The 21,931-nt window shown below is 41.6% G+C and overlaps 1 protein-coding gene across 1 annotated transcript; it reads left to right on the top strand.

Annotated features, from left to right (window-relative positions):
* The first annotated feature begins 139 nt into the window (after positions 1 to 139).
* Positions 140 to 21,151, top strand: hsd17b12a (hydroxysteroid (17-beta) dehydrogenase 12a). The gene is made up of 11 exons (XM_034233326.1): positions 140 to 422; positions 11,772 to 11,818; positions 12,419 to 12,494; positions 14,375 to 14,482; positions 15,358 to 15,422; positions 15,678 to 15,722; positions 16,127 to 16,161; positions 16,956 to 17,037; positions 17,210 to 17,275; positions 17,940 to 18,089; positions 19,869 to 21,151. Exons 1-11 carry the CDS (start codon positions 263 to 265, stop codon positions 20,025 to 20,027), a joined length of 993 nt encoding a protein of 330 aa, XP_034089217.1. The 5' UTR covers positions 140 to 262; the 3' UTR covers positions 20,028 to 21,151.
* Positions 21,152 to 21,931: the final 780 nt, after the last annotated feature.

The raw sequence follows: 21,931 nt of genomic DNA, 5'->3' as shown, positions 1-21,931 counted from the left end.
TTGACACGCAAACGCACCAATCCAGAGGCTGAATCATCCGACAGACAGCTGCTGCAGCGAGTGAGAGCATAAAAGGGGCGGGGCTAAAGCACCAGGTGGGCGGTGCGTTTTAAATCAGGCTAGACAAGTGTTGGGGGAGTGTGTGTGATGCTACAACCTCCTTATAAAGGGACTCTCTCTCACGTTGTGTCTTGGAAATTAGAGCACATTGCCTAAAATTGAGGTCTCCACACATACACACACACACACACACGCCGCTGCCATGAACTCGATGAACGTGGAGGAGAAGCTGCTCTTCTGGGTCGGCGCGTTCACCGTGGCCTCCCTGGTGCTGTGGGTCCTCTACAAGCTGCTCTCAGGCTTCAGGATCTGGGTCTTGGGGAACGGGATGCTGATCTATCCAAATCTGGGCAAATGGGCTGGTGAGTTCGGTCACATCAATTTTCACACCACGGTCACGAAGAGGGCAGTATAGACTCGACGTGCAAACATCAGAATGAGGTTATTGAGCTCAAACTTCACTTGGCACGAAGAAAAAAAGCTGCATTCTGGTTCGTTTTTGTGGCTTAATTCAAGTGGGAGGTTGGTGTTGCGTAACAAGCGCAGGTAAGCAGCTGATTGACTGGCAGCATAATGGTCCTTATTAGCTCAATTTGCTTTTTTTCTCTCTGTCACGCCAAACCCAGCTGCCAGGGGCTCCAGTCAGCGTTTTCACACACATTTTTTGCGGGATGGGGATGCCCCACATTGGTGAGCCAGGAGCCAAATTGCGCAGGCTATACGCACTTTTTCAGAGCTGTTATGTGGGTGAGCTCTCAGCCGGCGCACTACTGAACCACATTAGCCCATCTGCATGATGTAAGACAAACCCTTATGCCCACTTTAAAACGTTACCTACATCCCACATTAGCTTCTGACTCCTGGAAATGTGTCTCATTGGGGCAGTTGGTCCAACATTTTTTAGTTTTAATCACCTTTACCTGACTTTCTGATTTATATGCAGGCGGTGTTTGGTCATGCTTGTGGCGTCGCTTTCTTTCCTTGTCAGATTACCTTATCCAATTTGCCCTACATGTTTGGTTACATTACACCGGCTTTTAATTGGATTTAAGCCTTTTAATTTACTTGTTCGCCTGTTTGTTCACATAGGAGCGAGTTAATGGTTGAATCTAAGTGTATTTTGGTTTGGTAGTCTCATAGGAATCGCCCCTGCCATGGCTTGACCCACTTCTCCAGTCTCCTTTTTTTGGAGAAGACTGCTGCGTCTGGAGCCTCTTGCTGGGCAATTGTTGCCGAGCTCTCCTCTTTGCATCGGAACAGGGTGACAATCCCCTAAACCAGTCTACCAGGAAGATTTGAATGCTTGTTGACTTAATTTTTATGAAAACATTGATTTTTATCTTCCCGGTGACTCGCTGTGCCTTTTTAACTCCTTGTTTTTTTTTATGAATGAGTGTTTAATTGATGTCCTGTGCGCCATAAGATGCGAAGAGACGCGTGGCGCAAAGGTAGGGTGCCTTTAGGAATGACTAATGTACATTTCTTTTGTGATTCTGCTGAAAAATGCGGAGGAATACCGGTGCACACCGATGAGTCATGAGCTTGCTCATCGCTTCGTCATCCATTGGTCATATAGAAATCACTCCCACCCTCCTCCATTGCACCCCCGTATCTTGTCAGTGATATCTATTTTTGTAGTGACCAGAAATTGTTCCTTTTTAGTCCAGAAGAGCTCATTTTTGGTGCAGTAAAACATATTTTAGTTTGCATCAAGAGTGCAGGACATGCTGTAAAACAGTTTCTTGGAAAGGAGTCTTGTATAACTAATCTTCATGTTAATTTATCCTTTTCTTAACTTGAACTTGCAAGCCACTCCCTGAAACCAGTTCTTGGCACCTGTCTGACGAGCCAACGGTTGGAGTCATGGCAGGAAGTGAGCAGTAGAGGAGGGTAGATGTTTGAGTCTGCCCTCCTTCAGCTGGTTGTACCAGATGTGCAGGTCAGGCCCGCTCAGGGAGGGTGTGATTTGTCTTTTACGTCAAGTGGTGTGATTCTGGTCTCCACCTTTCACTCAAAGACTGATGCACTTGTTGCAACAAGTTAAACCACCTCTAACTCTTGAATAGGCTCTTTATTGTTCTTTATTGTAAATCCCAGAAAGAAACAATGGTGTCATTTGTTAAGAACTGTTGAAGTTGCGCAACAGAAACTTTATTTCAATCTGCCTATTTGTCCTTTACATCTTCTCTGAATCCACTCTGTTTCCAGAGTCATGCAGTTGTATAATAGTTAATGTTAGGAGTTTGCACATACCATAAGCTCTTGTTTCTACACATAACAGTAAATGATGACTTATTCAAAGTTCTTAAACATTTTCAGCTTGACATTTCAAAACCTTTTTAAGGGTTCTTTTGCTTGTGTAAAGGCACTTGAATGGTGGACAGAGTAAACCTGTAGCCAGGGGCGGACTGGCCTCTGGGAATACCGGGAGTTTTCCGGTACCGAAGTGGGCCGGTCGGACAATTCACTCTAGCAGCCCCCCCCCCCCCCCCCTGTTGACAATTGACTAGCGGTACCGAGTTGGGCCGGTCGAGTTTCCCGGGCTAATCTTTAGTCCCAGTCCGCCCCTGCATGTAGCTGGTAGCTGAACAGAATCATTTTGAATACTTACTGTAATAGTTTGACTGATAATATAACATCTAGCTTTGTATCTGTACTTCAAATGAAGGCCCTTTTTCATAAAGTAAGAAGAGGATATTGACTAACCAAGCAACCAACACATTTCATAGAAATCACATTATTTCTTTCAGCCGCAGAAATGAACTGACATGCTTTCTAGAAACATTTGTCACGTTTGAGTCTGTCACCCTGTCAGCATGTGCATTAAGTAATCCACATGCTGTTATTGCACCACAGGAGACGGCAGGTATGTCCTGGTCAGACAGGTTTGAGTCTGTGCCGGTGATAGAGTTTAAGTTTGCGTAAGTGATGTCATAAGTAATGAAGCCCTTCCCTGTTTGCAAAGTCAAGTACATTTGAATGTAATGTACGTCTTCTGTGTTCAGAGATTCCATGTAATCACTGCACTGTTTGCATGCTGAGGCTGCAGAGCTCCGGCACCAGAGGAGAGCAGGGATTTCTCTGGAGTTCCTCTGCTGGTCTTCCCCTTGGTGGAGGAGACCCATAGTGGCAGAGCAGGAGCATTGCATCATGGAAGCAAGCGGCTTCCCCAGCCTCTCTGCTGCACTGTGCATCCACCTGCTCACACTCCACATCCTGCCTTTCCCATGTTTGCAGCCCTTTCTCTTTTCTTTAAAAAAACATTTATCACAAGGATTGCAGTTTTCAACCAAAAAAGGCACAATTGTATCCATAATTAATATTGTCTTTTAGAAAATGTAGGAATAGACCAATTGCAAAGGGAGATTCCTGCACGTTAACACATTGAGACTTGGAGTTGACATTTCTTTTAAGACTCTTAACTTTTTCATTGTATTTAAGATATTTTTCATAAATCAGTACGAATAATTATTGTATTATTTCCAATTGAGCATGTGTTCACTCCAATGTGTAGTAGTTCCTTATTTTCTTTTAACTCAACCTCCAGTATCTCTTATGAGGCAGTTAGTGTATGTTGCATTGCTTGTGCATAAAACGTATTTGATATGAAAGTAAATCAGACCAACGGGAGCTTTTTGCGAAAAGGATGAGGATAGTGATGTGACATGCGGTTTAGAAGTCCTCCCTCTTTTTGATCATAGTTTATTGAGAAAATGATCCTTTTTATTATATAAGTATACAGACATTTATCTGTTCAGCACAAGTGGCTTAGGTTAATTCCTTGCATTTATTATAGCGCTTTTCCAGATGCTCAAAGCGCTTTACAAATACACATTACACACATGTACTGTGGACAATACCCACATGAGTAAATTCAGGTGAAGTGTCTTGCCCAAGGACACAACGGCTTTACAGACGCAGCGGCGGGTTTCGAACTGGTGTTCCCCAACGCCCCCTTGATCTGATGAAAAATCAAATCAAGTTTTATTTATATAGCACATTTATAAACGATTTTTGGTCGAGCCAAAGTGCTGTACATAAAATAAAAATAGCCTACAGTAGAGACACTTTACAGCAAATACAACAGCACAGATTGTTCAGAATATCAGTATGAGAAAAACGACACCTTCTGTCCTTAGACCCTCTGTCCTTAGACCCTCTGTCCTTTGACCCTCACATCGTACAAGGAAAAACTTCCAGAGAAAACCCACAGTTTAAAGGGGAACATGGGAGAAACCTCAGGGAGAGCAACAGAGGAGGGATCCCTCTCCCAGGACGGACAGACGTGCAATAGATGCCGTGTGTAAATCGAAGAGATAATACATTATGAAGTGTCTTGCCCAAGGACACAACGGCCTGACGCAGTGGCGACGGGGGCGGGTTTCGAACTGGAGTTCCCCAATGCCACCCTTGGTCTGATGATCAATGCACAGCCCACTGCGCCACTCCGTCCCAATAAGAGTTTAGTTGCGTTGTGTTCAACTCCAGTAATACACATTTTGGCTGCCAAGTTTAATAACATTAACTGCAGGCGATTATTTATGACAGGTAAATGTCAGTGTTTATTTTGTATGAATAGACATAAGGAAAGTGCACATGTGTGAATGAAATGTGTTTCAGCTGAGGCAGGGTCTGCACTTCATCCTTGTGAATGTGCTTCCCCCTAGTTCTCTGAGATTGTTTGTTAGTGTGTGTGTGTGTGTGGGCAGAGAGAGCGGAGAGAACACGGCTGTCAATGTAATGAACACGCTCTGTGACACGTGCTGAAGCCAGGGATGATGGGTAAAAAGGAAGTAGAAGGATCCCCTGCTTCTCCTTCATTTAAACCTCTTCTCAATCCCTCCTCTCCCTCACCCTTCCTGCCTCTCTCTCCCATGCAGCTAGTGTGTGTTTCTGTGTCTTGCTATTTATTTCCCTCGACAGCACCATCCTCCCGAGCATGTTGTTCTCAAGTTATGTTTCTCTCACATTCTCTCTCCATTTCAATTTGTTTGCACACCAACATGTTGTCGTGACTGAATCGTATTTTCTTAGTATTGATCATGATGGCTAGTATTTATGTCTTTACATTCTAATATGTTTTGTCAATGTGCAAGAAAGTAGACCATTTGCACTTTAGAAATCCAGCCAAACCGACAACAAATGAAGTAGTTCGATTAAGTTTCACTGACGCTAAGATATTGCTTCACTTTGTAATGTTTCCTAATTGTTTTAAGGACGCACCTTAAGATTATTACATCATTGATTAACCTGCCAAAATTTCCAGATGTAATTGTTTTAGAAAATGATTGCAACTTGACCTTAAGCCATATGCTTTTTCTTTTACTATAAACTCGTTCCAAGTGTCTAGCGTTAACATAAGAAGAAAACCAGGTCATCAAGTTTGTGAACGAGTACCTGTGCAGTCTTGTGATCTAAACACACATTACTGGACCACCAGCATGTTTGCGATCCGTTGTTAAATGCATTCTGTGAAGTGTGGCTCGTGTTGGTTGCAGTCCAACATGCCAGAGAGGCAGGTTATTCAGTATCGAGGATTCGAGTATCTGTTGAAATGTACTTTGAGATGTTTGCGTCAGTCTTTGTGGGACACGCTTGAGAAGAAAGTCAGGTTTTAAATTTAGGTCATTACCTAACCTCTGTAAAAGAATAAATAAATAAAAATACATCAATCACACGAGACAAGTTACTCAATAGATAGACATGCAGTGTGTGTGTGTGAGAGGGAGAAGGTATGCAAGGGATTTTAGAGTTTAAGGACCATTTGAGAGATTTGTTTAAACTCTTTTGTTTGGTTGTAACTTAAGAAGATTGATGGATAAAATGTCATCTGTTCAGAGTATTCAGCAGCTTAACAATGATTGGTACCATGCATTCCTGCTGCTAAATACAAGTTTTTACGATATAAGTGTACATATATCTGTAAACCAGATGTGGAAGAAGTCCTCAGATATCTTACTTGAGTAAAAGTAGCGATAAAAAGTTGTAAAAATACTCTAAAGTTACCTGCGCCAATATCATATTCCTAAATATTGAATTCCTGGATTTTCATAGTTGATTCAATAATGTGTTCATCCCATCTGTTAACTGTGGAGCACATTTCAAGTTCTTTAAATACTGCTGTTGGATTTTTTTTTAACCTATAATTATACATCAGTGTGTATTTACTAGTGTAATTATATTTTGTACTTGCTAAACTGAATTCAAAAAGTATATAGTAAATAAAACAGACATGTAGTGCAGTGAAAAGTACAAGATAGGCTACTGAGATGTAGTAGATTTAATAACAAATAGTAAAGTACAAGTACTTCAAAATGTACTTCAGTGAATGTTCTTTGTTACTTGCATTCCTCCACTGCTTTTAAAGGAACTACGCATCAATGTGATCTAGCAATATGAGTTATTTTAAAAGAGCAGGGATGTAATTGAGGACTGAGTGTTTGCAGGTGACTTCACTGATCCTCCAGTCATATTCAAGATTAAAAGGCGTTATTGTCACATAAGCTACAGTGTAGAAATGGCAATGAGATGATTCTGACTTGAGCTCCTCCAACAATGCAACGTGTATAATAAAATAACAAAAAGTCTATATACATGTAAATAGAATATGATATGTACAAGAACAGAGGAAGGACTAATGAGTGAAGTCACCTGCTGCATGCTTTGTTAGGATAAGAAACGCCAACACAGTGCAGTATGTCCTTAATGGCACTAGTTACTTTAAAAATATCTCCATCCAAGTTATTGCAGTGAAGCAACTATTGATTTTTTTCCCCTCTGTACCCAAATATAGACGCTGCTTCTATCTTGGGCAGCTCTGAAGTTCTCTTTTCTGTCTCCCTCTCCCTCATTTCTCCGTCTCCCCCGGCCCGATCCTGCCTTATTTTTGTCGACTTTTCTATCACCCATGTGACTCTGCTCCTCCCCCCCCTGCTATTTTCAGCAGCATGTGTTTGAATGTGGAAGGTGGGCGGATGGAGAATATGTGTTTGGGTGAGGGTGATGAGCTGTCTTTGGATCTTCATGCTGCATCCCTCCCTCCATCGTTTTTTGTTTTCTCCATCTGAGGAAAGGGGGGGGGGGGGGGCTGCTTGTTGATAGGCGAGTTTGGGGTGCGACAGATTACATAAGAGGACGTAAGGAGAGCGGGGCATACAAGGACCGCAGTCTCTCCTCACTGAGAATCTTAATTGTGGATGTGATGGGGGGGGGGGGGGTTTGAATCTGACATAACTCACAATTTTGGATAACTGATGGTCACACCATGCCAGTTTTCTAGTTTTAGCTTTTTCTACTCATCAGCAAACCATTTGAACCTTCATCTTCCTCAAGATGTGCAGTTTAACACCAGCTTCTCTTCCTCAAACATGTATCCATGGCGATCCATGTCAATCTAAACAATTCTTCACATTCTGCTTTTTTCCACTGCTCAACAAATCAGATCCTGTGTGTTTTTCCCAGCCTGCAGAGCTCATTGTGGCATCTGCAGGCTTTAGGTGAAGGGCTGAGGATGCAGCAGGCTGGTCGTCCTGGTGATGGGGATGATGATGGTGGTGGGGGGGAGGTCTGTTTGGTATTCAGGTGCTGCGGCAGGCAGGCAGATCCCAGACGAGGCAGTGCAGGCGCTGCTATTTTTACTCCTCCTGCTGCTTTTTTTAGACCCTCGGAATAGTGAGCAGGCAGGGGCTGCTCTACTGCGGAGGAGGGCGGAGGGAAGGGAGGGAGAAAAGGGAGGGAGAAAAGGCTGGGGGATGTCAATACCTCGGGTGATGTGCAGCAATAAGCGTGGCAGAGATGTGGCGCCCCCGTCAGGACGCTTCAGAGCAGGCAGGGTGGAGCAGCTCTGAGGAGAAAGAACTGGGATCAGAGCGTCGGTGCTGGGAAGGAATGAGAGGCAACACACACACACACTTCCTGCCTCTCTCCATACAGCTAGTGTGTGTTTCTCTGTCTCTATATTTTGCTTTTTATTTCACTCTACAGCACCATGTTCTTCAAATGAAATGTTGTTCTCAAGTCAAATTTCTCTCACAATCTCCCTCCATTTCTGGGTGCTGGGAATGAATGAGAGGACTCACACACACACACACACACACACACACACACACACTCGTAATACGTTCACACACTCCTCTTACCCAGTTTTGCAATGTAACAAACTACATTTACTCAAGTATTCGACCATTTTGACACCGTTGTCGTTGATTTGAGTATTTCCATAATACAATATGCTATATATAATTGTAATCCATTACATTTTGGGTGTTAATATTGTTCCTGTAAGTAATCATGCTTCTGTATTTCTACTTCAGTTACATTTCCAATTCAGGAATACTAGTAACGCAGAATTGTAACTGACTGTTTTCTCTTCTACTTTCGCTCCACCTCTAGTCTTCCTCGCCCTCTACAGAATCATCTTATTTTTGTATTATTGCACACTTCACTCTCATTTGCCCCATCAACACGCTTTCAGCCTTTGTTGTGTGTCTCTGAGCGTCAGTAGCGGTGCTCTCAGTCACGTGCTTGCTTGCGTAGATGCTTTTGTTACATTACGTGTGAGAGAGAGAGTGTGTCACAGCTGTAATGTGTTGCTAACGTGAAGGAAATGAAGTCCTGCTGGGAGCACCGGGGAGTTTGTTTGTGACTGAACTGAACAATGCTATTTCTGGACACTGTGTTCAGTGCAAGACTTTAATAGGTTTCTTTCTTTATTTGACATGTCCTCATATTCACTGTATGTAGCCTCCAGTGTAGGATTTTATTTCCTCATTTATTTAGTGTGTATATATATCATATATATATATATATATATATATATATGATATTCTCCATATCCATTATTAAATGTTACTTAGAATATTTGTTGCACTGACGATGGGTGAACTGTAAAGGAAATGTCTTGGAGGCCAGAGGGGGGGGAGGGTGGAGGGGTTATTCTCAAAACATACCTGCCGCCCAGGTTCCAAGAGTACACAAAGTATACATTTGACATACTTCAAAAGTACTTTGTTATATTTTTAGTAGATCAGTTCTTTTCACTGTTAAATTCTGTTAAAATGAAAGTAGTGAGAGCAAAGCTAGAAATATGTCTTTAGATATAGGGGCACATTCTGATGCCAGTTCCTATATTTAGTATGTATTCTTATATAATGAAATAGTCTCTTTTAAGGTCTACAATGTGTAGGTTTTGAATTGCAGCAGACTTTGCTAATAAGAGAGATTTAACTTGTTGTTTAGTGATGAGAGACTCGAGGGTTAGTGAACCTGTTTGATTACACTTGTATCTGTTTTCTGTGTGACAGTAATCGAACCATAAAGTGTGAAGTTAAGATGGCACTTGGCACACGGTATGTTATTTTCCGTCACATTAGAGTTCAAACGGTCATGTGTTTTGGAGCGTGACAGATTCTTGCGCTTCTCCGCCACCAGATTAAAGTTCACATGCCTATGCGATACGTGCATTTTGAACACATACTTTCACACAGATGCACGTGACACTCCGAGGGGAACGACATCAGGTGCTTTTCTTTAGGGTGTTTTTACAGTCCTGTCTGACGGCGGGAATGTGGTCGGTGCACTGAGGCTCCTCGTTGGGTTTTATGGTTTCATTTTTATGGACAGTACTTTTCAACAGTCATTGTCATATCTTCCTCGAAGGCATTGGAGGCCTCGGTGTGATGAAATGTTCCTTTCTTTCTCCTGTTGGTACAAAATGTCTCTGAAGAGGCTGTTCTGATGTTACCCTCGACTCAAGCGTCCTTGTAACTCCAGTCGTCTTAATTGTCATGCTCTTAACTCTCTTAATAATCATTTTATTCCTTCAATAGTAATCAGATAAACTCACATTTTGCATGATTGTCACCTAAAAATAACCGCATTTTACCGATCCTGGCAATTGTGAGAACATATATATTTAACATGTTTACGGAACATCATATTTTATTTGTTTGTGATATAGATTTGACTTTGTGTCGCTCTTGAAGCAAATAAGCCTCGTTCACTTCACTTGATTATATTAGAAGAAGCTGATTTTGATGTTGAGGTGGTTGTTGTCTCCCCCCCCCCCCCCCCCCCTCAGCCATTTTACTTCACAGCGCTGCTTCCCCCTCTCCCCCTCCTGCATCTGCAGCGAGACCCTGAGTTGGTACAGCCCGCGCCCATTGAGGCTTTTCTGCCACGGAGCGTTTCATTCTTAACACGGGGGGGGGGGTTTAAAAATAACCAGGGATTCTGCTTTCTTTTGACTTTGTGCCCCCCTCTTCTTCTCCCCCTCTTCATCTTCCTCTCTTCCCCTCCACCACCATCCCTATTCTGTCTCCTTCGCTCATTCGTTCTCTTCGTTCTATTTTTAGCCGCCCCTAGGATCCCTCCTCACCCATCCTCCCTACCCCACTTCGCCCTCCTCCTTTCTCCCGCTCAATGTTCGTCATCACTCCCTCCTCCCCCTCCTCGCGTCCCCCCCCTCTCTCATCTTGTCTCTTTTTGCTGCTCTTTGCCAGAGAATGTCCTCTACGTCTATTAATCTTTCATCAAGCTTTGCTAATAATATATTCATGATGCGTGTGTGTGTGTATTTGTGAGTACCCCAATCCCTCCTCACCACCTTCACCCCCTTTTTGTCCTCCTTCTCTTCCCCTTTCTTCCTCCGTCATTTAAGAAGGAGCTGGGGTTGATTTAAAAATAGCTCTGCTTGCTTGACAAGGTGAGGATCTCTGAACACTGGAAGTACATCAGCTCCCTCTCTCGGTCTCCCCGACATTCGACCACTCTCTTGTTGTGCTTTTATTCAATATTTCCCCTGATTTTCTGCCCAAATTGCTCCGTTCTTTACGCCATTCTCCTTCCTCTTTTTGTATAAACTGCAGATACGCTAGATTATCAGTCAGATAAACCTGATCTTGAGGATCATCGTCTTGTCCTCACGTTGAGGTGAATCCTATACCTTTTTGTTCTGCTTAAATCTATCTTATCTCCACTTCTATACAATCTTCATCCTTTCTTTGCTTTGGGATTTACCTCCCATCTTTATTGTCTTGTTTTTATATTCATATCTGCTCCATCTTCACACTCCCTATTTCTGCGTGAAAATAGACACCGTCATCCAAAAGAAACATTGCTTGACATTGAGTATGCGTTAAGAGCTTAGAAAGAGGCCTTTCCTAAATAGCAGTTTAATTGTACTTTAAGGTGTGGCTGATAATAGATGTACCGCTTGTAAGGTGTTCTTATACCTGTCTCGTCGTCACCTGTGAACAGCCCCGGGCTTAACTCCACGTCGAGACTCTGAGTTGTTATTATTGAGAATACTTAAAGTGGTCTAACCTGATGTGTGAAGGTGTGTCGTAAGCCTGTGAACAATGAGGACTATATTTGTGAGGTTAATTTTTACTGTAGAGGAGATCAAAGATAACACAAGCGGTGAAAGAATGATAAATGGTGGATGGAGAAAGTGTGTGACCGACAGTGAAATGCTGATAATGTCATTTGACAGGTTTGGAGAACATGGATCCAAAACGTAAAGTGAAATCATAGTCTCAATAATTCATTATCAAGGATTATGAACTGGTTTGTTCAACTTTTAGGGATTTTTAAGAGCATCTACTCCCTTATTAGTTAAATAGACTCCACCTCTGACCTGCTACATACTGTATGTATGATTATTGTAAAAAAAAGAGAAACAAAACTAACATATCTTTCTTTTCTGTCTCCAGTTGTGACGGGCGCCACTGATGGAATCGGGAAATCCTATGCGGAGGAGGTGAGGCTCCCGGGCCCTTGTTTATTTAATTTCTATCAAGGCATAGCTGTGACTCACACACACACACACACACACACTGTTCACTCATAGGCCACGGTAGGGGAGAGCTCTTACAGACCTATTAGCGTGGAAGAGAGTCCTCACACATATGCACTTCAATACAGGTTCGTCAACGAGAGCTCATATTGAGGTAACAAGCACACGTTGGATCTGGGCTACCCGTCCTCATGTCGACCCAAACTGCTGTGTGTGTGCTGGCTGTATAATGTAGTCATGTAGGGCCTTTGACTCATACTGTTGCTGTTGGTGCTACGCTCGGTCTAGCTGCTTGTCACGCAACGCTAGGCCGCCATTTTACCCAGTGTATTATGCTTGTGTTGGTATTTATACAGAAATCCACCACTTGAATTCATTAAAGTAAAACATCTATGATATGACTTGATATGTTAAATGAAACTGACAAGACAGTGATTTCTAGGCACTGATATTCCAAATTGTCTGTCCCTTTTGCTGCCATCAGTAGTTTCAATTTACATGAAATTGTCCACCTATATATTAAAAGATGCATTCCTTACTAACGTACTGTATTTCTCGTTCCAGCTGGCTCGCCGTGGATTTGCCTTGATGTTGATCAGTCGCTCCCAGGACAAGCTGGATGACGTGGCCAGGTTACTAAGTAAGTGTTTGTTTTTTTGTTGGTCTGCACAACATCATGGAAATCCATTTGGTGTAAGAGCACAGTGAGTGGGCTGCTGAGGGTGTGGACGGGGGGTGTGTGTGTGTGGACGGGATGTGTGTGTGTGTGGACGGGATGTGACGCGCAACCTACCACCCTGTCGACTACAGGGTTTCCAAGGCCCAGATAAGAGGGCCTCTATAGCCTTGACCTAAGGATTTATAATGAAAACAAAATGGGAAAATAATCGCTGCACTGTTTAAGGAAAAAAAAATCCAGGTTTGCATGAGTTTATTTTACATTGACTATGTAGTGTTGCAACAGGTGTGGATCAATCAGCTTCATATTTCAAAAACAAAGTATTTGTTTGAGTAGATTTACTCTCCAAACCTTTGCATCTACCAAGTCGTGCCTCCATTCTGTAGAAGTGTTGTTGATTTGGAAACGTGCAGCTAACAAAGGCATTGCTGTGTCTAAGAACTTCCCCTCTTGGTATGAAGGAAGATGGGTTAAATATCAGTCTTGATTTTGTAACGGACTCATTAAATAACCCGTTCCTGAGATTTCGTAAAAAACAAAACCATGCATTCCTCATTCAGATGTAAAATGAGCATCTGTGTTAAAGGCTACACCAGGTTAAAACACAGTCTGAATGGTGAGTGTCCCCCCCCCCCCACCCCCCTCTGTTTAAATAGTGCCCTCTCCCTGACTCGCTCTCTTTCCATCTGTCTCTGACGTCTCCCACAGCGCAATTTCCCCTGTCGTGCTTCAAGTCCACAGAGGGGGCTGATGGGTAGTCACGAGCGGGATGCATTGTGCCAAACTCTGGCACTCCTCCCTCACCATTAGTGGGGAAAAAACACCGCCCTCCTTTGCATGTAACCGCATGAACCGCCCTGTCCCACCTGTAATTAAATTAACAATGTTTTTCTCTTGCAAATATGTGCATAGTTTTTTTTTAAATCACACATACCTGGCAACCCCAAAATGATACCAATTTGGAGCCTTAATATTTATTTGCCATCATGTCCAAAGCTTATTATTTGATCTCGTTTTTTCCTTGCTTTAACCCAAAGAGGTTGTGATGTCTAAATATAATCTGAGCTGGATATAGATTTCAGGGAGTCTAGCAACCCTACCCTTTATTTTTTACTTGCATCTCTCAGGTCCCCCCCTTTTTTTCCCCTAGTCTAAACTCTGAATATCCTCTGACACACTGCTGGTCTTTGTCAAAGCAAATCAGAGGAATTTTCATCTTATAACCCCCTCTGCCACCTATCAGCTAAATGAGTCTTTGGACAATTGTAATTGCAGCAGGCGCGTCAAACATGACGGCGGAGTTAAGGGGGGGGGGGGGGGGGGTGGTTGTTGCTCGGCTGGTTTGTTAGTATGCAGTGCCCTCTTCAGTTCAAGTCTCACGGTTACTGGTTTCATGCTACATTCATTTGAAACGGGGGTTGCTCATGTCAGTCTTGCTCGTTTGTGACATGAGTGTAGGGTGAACGCTAGATTAATTAACATTACTGAGTTAGTTTTATCACTGAAATTGTAAAATGTAATTGTTGCCATGCATAGAAAGGAGTGACCAAGCTTTACTGTGCTCCCCTCAGAACAAAGTAAATTGGTCTCGTTTTATGGTGAACAAATCAAATGCTGCCTGTCACTGTGCATGTGTATTTGATATATCCACACATTTGTTTTTCTTTTCTTCGATGTTGGGTTGTCGTGTGTAACTTTTGAATGCTGCTCTCCAGCCAAGGTAGCCTCGTGGAAGTTGTAGTTAATCTCAGCTGGCCTTACAAGGTTAACTAATGGTTAAATGGAAAAAATATATATTGTTGTAACATTATAGTAAATGAAAATGTGTTTCTCCTTTTCAGAGGAACAGTACAACGTGGAGACCGGGACCATCGCAGTGGACTTTGGCAGGAGTGACATTTACAAAAAGATCGAGGCGGGGCTGGCTGGATTAGAGATCGGGGTTCTTGGTAAATTCTGATTTTTTGTTTTGATCCTTTTCTCTACCAATTTTTACCTTGCACCTCGAAGCTCGTGCTTTTTTATTGTTCTTCTTCAGTGAAGTTAACATACTCCAAGACCCTTTTGTAATGCAGACATAAGAGAGCAACACTGAAGAAGGCAAACACCACTTCATGATATTTTTACATTCACTTGCCATGTGTTTAAGCGGCATTGTGTTCACAGCAGAAGCCCCCTAGTCTGTAGCATTTAATAATAGGACATTATTCATTTGGTTAAAGGTTGTTGTACCACACAAAGTTTTGCACTTTGGCCTTATTTTTCTGCTTGGGTAACCTACCTTAAATTTCACGACATACTGCATCAGCCAAGTGAAATCTTACAAACACTTATTTTGGAAAGTAACAGTGGTGATATTTGCAAATTCTCTCTAAACAGTGGAGTCATTTGATCACTTTTAAACTCCTGAGATTTAGATTCTTGAATTGAATTATTTGTCTAGACTGACAGAAAACCTTGACTAATTTCTGAAGTCTGGTTAAATTATTCTTACGAAACCCACGCGTTATCCGAGCATAAATACTACTTAAGAGACTTAACATAACCTCATGGTGTACGTTTTTAAAGATGCACTTATGTCAGCTGTTGTTGTATTTCTAGACGTCTACACCCAAGAGTTGACATCATACTTTTTAGTCGAACATTTTAGGAACTCTTTGTTCTTGCCAAATGTGCTCTACTGGTAAGGTGTGGCTGTGTGGACTAGGAATGTCTCGTTTGCTTTTGCTTCCACCTTGTGGTTAATTTCTGAGCTTTCTTCAGCATCCAAGTTGTTTTGGGAAGATAGTATAACTTCTTTTTTTCCTTTTTTTGTTTTCAACAGTGAACAATGTTGGTGTTTCCTACCCCTACCCCGAGTACTACCTCAATATTCCTGATCTGGACAATGTGAGTTTTATTTTAATTGTATTAATTATGATTTCAAATGGAAATGCTGCTAATTAAAAGTGCACTCTGTCCTTTTTTAAACGTGAAAAAAGCAAAAAATAATACCGGTTTTCTTCGTCTTAAGCCTTAACATTCTAGCTACATTTAATGCACTGAATATCCAAATAATGTGCTTCCTTTTATATCTTTTTAAGTTCTTTACTGTTTAAAGATAATCTGTGTGAGTGTTTAGCTGACTGGTGCTTTCTGTTACAGTTCATCACAAACATGGTTAACGTCAACATAACTTCAGTCTGCCATGTGAGTTTGTTTTCAAGCGTCTCTGCATATTGCTGCTCTTCAGGAAGAATATGTTCAGTTCTGATTTCCAACTACATAATCATATGAACTGTTTTTTAAAGTTTCCCATGCATATCACTTTCTTGCTCACTTTTCCCCCTTTTGTTCTCCTCCTCTTCTTCTTCCTCCTCCTCCTCTTCTGCCGTTTCTTCACGGTACCTGCAGTGTCTCAGTTGTTCCCAAAGCAACGGTGGACTACACCAACGCTGTCTGTGCTTGCCACCCACGCAACTCTCTCTCTGCCCGTCTCTCTCTCTCCTTAAAACTTATAGTCTTTTATTAAATAAAACTCTTTCCTCTCCTTCATGAGTTGTATCATTGTTTTTGACTGCTGATTCTGAATGAGCCTGTTGTCGTTTCCTCAGATGACCCGCCTGGTGCTGCCCAGGATGGCTGAGAGGTGAGTTCAATGATGGGCCTCCATGTTCTGCGACATGACTGCGGTCAAATAGTTGTTGTTAAATGAGGGATTGTAACACAAAAGCTACACAAGAAATCTTGAAATTAAACATTTTTTACAAGAAAAGTATTTGGAAGATTACACTTTATATAAAACCAGTAAGAGAATAAGAAATCCTCTCCTAGTCCTTTCCTTCCCTGCATCTCCTCTCCTCCTTTGTTCACACTGCTGACAAGCTTTCAATTCACACAAAGTGCTCTTCCCACCCGATTGGCTGCGCTGCTCCCATGTGACTCCTGTCGGCCAATCGCAGCGCAGCACATTTGGTGCCGTGTGAGGCTGGAGCGTCGCTCCACTACATCACTGCAGCAACAGGCTGCCATGGCAACACACACGGCCACTACCACACTGTTTTAGTGTGTGTGTGGAACATCACTTTGTGTGTGTTTGTAAGCGTGTGTGTGTGCGCGATTTGTATAGATGCAGGGTTTCCACTGGCATGGAAAATCTTTCTAAAAGTTTGTGGATTTAAAGAAGAAAAGGACTTCTGAAAATCAGTGTATTGCAAAGGAGGAACTCCATGTACATTTGTTTATGACAGCTGTGTTGAAATGGAGGATTTTCAGCAGGCTTTCTTAATTCGAAAATATTCCCGAAATGATGCACCATTCTGACTGATGCCATCTCGTACAACACTCAATTTGAGTCCTTGCAATGTGCCTGTTGCAGTGCTACTCTTAGCCTTACAATAAAGCAACGTCCTTGTCCTAAATCCACCTTGTTGTGTTCCTCAGGTCCAAAGGAGTCGTCCTGAACATCTCCTCTGCCAGCGGCATGTACCCCCTCCCTCTGCTCACCGTCTACTCTTCCACAAAGGTATGGAAACATCTCTGCTTCTGTCATTTATAAGAATTAGTTTTCAGTACCTTGTTAGTTTCATGATGCCGACCCTTCCTCATGTTGCCTAATTTGAAGGCTGTGATGACAAACAACATTTTACAGACTGGTGTGTTTTAAATGTATCCTCCTTTCATCGTTCTGGTTGCAGGCCTTTGTGGATTTCTTCTCTCGTGGCCTTCAGGAAGAGTACAGGCGTCAGGGCGTCATCATCCAGGTGAGATTGAGTTTGGCCAAATGGGATTAACCTCCTCCACCTTGTTTTGTTTTTTAGCAAAAGAGTAGGAAGACACTTACAGTTATTTGGCTATTGAGCCTGATGGATGCCAGAAAGAGAACTGCTTAACAAAATGGTTTCTTGCTTACTTTGAGTTACAGTAGAACAAAGCGTACCATTGTTTTATAGAATCGAATACACACGGAAAAAGCATCTAAGATTTGTCCATCTGATGACCCCTGATAGAATTGCCTCACATATTTACCTCAAAAGAATCCGTTTGCTCTCAGCCAGTCCTGCCTGAAGTGTAATTCAATCAAAACACATTCATGTAGATGCATTTATACCGCAGAGGTATTTTTGAATTTGATGTTCCACATGAGGCTTGTTTGTTCTGTTTTTAGCTCCTCTGTAGTATTCTCATGTGCCACCTGGTGGTTAAAGTGTTTACAGCAGTTTCACCTCAGCAAACCCTGAGTGTGTTCTCACCTGATAACCCAAGTCATCACACAAACCTACAGAAAATATATTATGTCATTTTAAAAGTGCCTCTTATACCACCATTGGTCCCAAATGCCCCTGGTTGAACTTTAGAGTGTGGACTCTCTCGTTTTAAGGGCTTTTATCTGAGCGTATCTCACACTTTCCCTTTGTCCTCATGCAGAGTGTGCTGCCCTTCTTCGTGGTGACCAAAATGACTCGCATCAGGAAGCCCACCCTGGACAAACCCACCCCCGACCGCTATGTGCTGTCTGAGCTTGCCACTGTGGGTCTGCAGAGCCAAACCAATGGATATTTCCCTCATGCCGTCATGGTAAGAACTGGAAACCTTTATATTGAAATGCTCAACCTATCCAAGTATACATCAAGTAAACATTAATGTAGATGGTTACTTGCACTGTATGCATTTATGTCTTGCACCATAATGCACATACGTTGGACTCGCACTTCCAAATTGACATATTTGACATATCCATAATCATGTTTATATTTATACAGTTACTTTCATTTTTATTTCTTACATTTGATGTTTATTATCCTTGTGTGAACCCTTGCTTTCTGTAGCCCGTTTCACTCTTATTGTACTTGTTGCTGTGACGAGCAACTTATCTTAGTTATTGTCAGACTTCAAACTAAACTTTCTTGCTCAGTAGTTGATTTATTCCCCATTATTTGATTGATACATTTTATTTCGAACAAAACAAATGTTGCAGTGCATAGTCATGTAAGAGAAATAAAAACAAAAAAATTACATTTACAACCGCATTAGCAACATAAACAGTCCCACATCTAGTGTTCGAAAAGGAGTGAGAAGAAGTATAATTTATTTAATCTCACCCCCTTGTCCCTAAATGATTTATTTATAATCTATAAATAATTATCATTATTAATTATTATTGTTATTATTAATCTGCTTTACCTGTTGGACATATATACATATACACACCTACATACTCACACATATACACAGTCAAACACCTTCCCCATCCCTGTACCTGGAGAAAATAATGTCTCTGTATTTCCTCTTGACCTGGTTAATGTCTCGACATCGCTTTAGCTCCACATTCACACTGTTCCATAGTCTCACTCCACAGGCTAAGATACAAAAGGTTCTTCTGGTTCCCCATTAGCACTTTAATGTAAAATATATATTCAGTTGAAATGCATTTCTAGTGTACATCCAGGATGCTAGGCTTAATAAAACAATGAATATAACACAACAACTTAATAAAAGTTGTTAATACTGTGAAATATTTGACATAGAAGCATTGCTATGCTTTCGATTTGTGATTTGCTAACAACTAAATTTTAGCTGTGGTGCGAATGACCAAACCTTGAACCTATTATGTATAACTTGCTTAACCCTCCTATTGTCTTCGTTTCCCCCCCCCTTACTTTGGTGTTCGAGGTCAAATTTGACCGGTCCTGTTTTAACTGCTATCACATTAACACAAAAACCATTAATCATCACCACATTTCATTTAACACCCTTTCAAACTGTACATATTGTATCAGAATACTGGCATACATGAACAACTGCAGTAAATATACAAAGAACAGACACTGAACATGTATTGCGTGTGCCAGGTGTGATCCATGTGGGGGGATGGGCACATACGGGTGGGGGAACACATCTAGAGTATGTGTGTGTGCGTGTGTTGGTGTTTGTGTGTGTGTTTATCTGATCCGGATGGTTACTAATTCCTTTTCTTTATGGCGGTCATGTTTGGCCGGGAACACCATGGGTGTTACAAAGTTGACTAAATCATCCAACATTCAATGAAAGTGGTGATCAGCTATTTGATATGTTCAAATGTCTACTGTGAAGGATATCATAAAGCCTTAATGCAATCGAATGTAAAACAAAAAAGTTATGATTGATGAAAGTAGTAAATCGATCAGATTTGACCCGAAGACAACAGGAGGGTTAAACACTGTTTTTTCATGCTTACAAATGTGTGTAATTGATATAAAACCTACATTTTCCAATATGTCCTGTAAAAGGTTTTCATTCATCTTTCTGTTTCCAAAGAGGAAATCCTAAAAGCTGTAGTTTAACCCACAATCCTTTTTTATGTTTCCTTCCTCCCAGGGCTGGCTGACCACCAAGCTGGTGCCGATCGACCTGGTCATCTTCTTTGGAGCAAGGATGAACCGTCTGCAGCGCACCGGGTACCTGAACAGGAGGAAGATGAGGGAGCTGAAGAACGGAGACGCTCTGAAGAACGGAGACGCTCTGAAGAACGATTAGGAAGACGGCTGATGAATCTGTGGACTCATGGTGGAGAGATTGTGATTTTTGGATCTGTATGGTGAATCCTCCAGGGTTGCCTGAGTTTCACATGTGTGCCTTCAGTAAAATGTGCTCGGCAAAGCGTGTGTAAGACTTTGAACGGTAAACTATTCCCTGATGTTTTGTCAAAAGAGAAATGGTCAAAGAAGGCAGAAGTTAAAATGTAATGCTGCTCTTGGCAAATATTGTCAATGACACTAATGGTGAACATAATACAACCAAAAATTAATGAGGGATTTGTTAACCCTGCTGTTGTAAGCAGTGTAACATGGTGGAGGGCATCTTTTTATATGTATGTATAATTATTTATTTCATATTTGTATGAACGCACGAGCCAAACTCAGACCTTTTTTTAGAGTTTATCTTTCAACCTTGTCCTGTTTACAATTCATTTAGCCATTTTAAAGATGGCCACATCTGCGGTCTGTCAGTTATCTTGCAATACTGAACTGCTATCACTATGCATCAGCTCTTTCATAATATTGCGTGTTTGCATTATATTTAAAATGTTGTGGTGGGTTGCTGTCACACCAATGTGTCACTTGCTCTAAACCAAAGTCTTTCACAATAACTGCGGCATTAATCCGAAGTGCCTTTTTGGTCAAATGTAATGAGAGGGTGTTGAATGGTTAAAATGTATTATTATGAAAGGATGTAATTCAACTGGTATGATGTGAACTAAACGGTTGCTCCGTTTTGTGCCTTTTTAATTGAAATGTAAACCTTTAGCCAAAGAAGGAAAACCTCTTAACCGACTCAGTGTAGAGCAAATGTCCTTCCAGTTGAAGTAAAACCTAAAGTGTGAATGTTTTACATCATTGGCTACAATCTGGTTCACATACTAAGACAGGTTTGCTTCAGAAACAGGACGACTGCGCCGCTTTACTCAGTTGATGTGTGTGTAAGTGAAAACCCCGTATGAATTGGTCTGACCATTGCCTTAACTAAGCGGTTATGTGAATGCTTTTCCTTTTTGTAACAAGTCTTTTAATATGCTTCTAAATAAAACATAATTGAATTTCTACATGTGCAGTGGCAACTAATGTTTTCTACTGTTTGTTAATAAAAGCTCTGGCACAAAGCAAAGGGTTGTGTATTTGTTATTTTGACAAGGAATGGCAAAGAAAATGTAAAACCTTTTGGTAAATGATCTATTGTAAGGTCTCAATGCTTCCTCTTGAATACCTTATTGCACATGTGTCAAACTCAAGGCCCGGGGGCCAAATCAGGCCCTTGGTAGATTTAATTTCGGCCCGCAGGATCATTTCATATTACTATTAGATCTGGCCCGCCGGTATATTGCACGCACACCTTCACTCCATCCTGAGGGTTTCCTCAGCTCAGAGCCTGAGCCCAAACATTGATGAACTTGCACCCGAGATGAGATGCCAAGTATCTGGCTTGAACTAGCATCACAGAGCAGCAACCTGAGTTTAATGGATGTTTCCTTCTGCACTTTGTTTCTTGAGACAGCAGGGCATGTTTGGTTTTTTCTTTGAGGGGAATAGTTTTGTTGAAGCTGTTGTTGGCCTGAAAAATGTAATCATAAGAAATGACTCTGGAAAAGCTGCAGATAGAGCCATAAGAAATGAATGCAACTGATTATTTAATGTTTAATATTGTTTCTTTAGGCAATAATTTAAGCTTTGTTAGTTCCAGGTTTAATATGTGCGATAAGTTCATTTCAATAAGTTCTGCAATAAACATTGAACCAGTCCGGCCTTCCACTAGTACCGATTTTTTTATTTTGGCCCACTGTGTATTTCAGTTTGACACCCCTGCCTTATTGGATAAGATAAACCTTTATTGACACTTGAAGGAAAATTCAGGAGCAGCAACTGAAATAAGGGTGAAACACAGGA

This window comes from Gymnodraco acuticeps, unplaced genomic scaffold (assembly GCF_902827175.1).
Source record: "Gymnodraco acuticeps unplaced genomic scaffold, fGymAcu1.1, whole genome shotgun sequence".
In the NCBI taxonomy this organism is placed as follows: Eukaryota; Metazoa; Chordata; class Actinopteri; order Perciformes; family Bathydraconidae; genus Gymnodraco; species Gymnodraco acuticeps.
The sequence above is the reverse complement of the archived record's forward strand: the minus strand, read 5'-3'. Positions and strand labels throughout refer to the sequence as shown.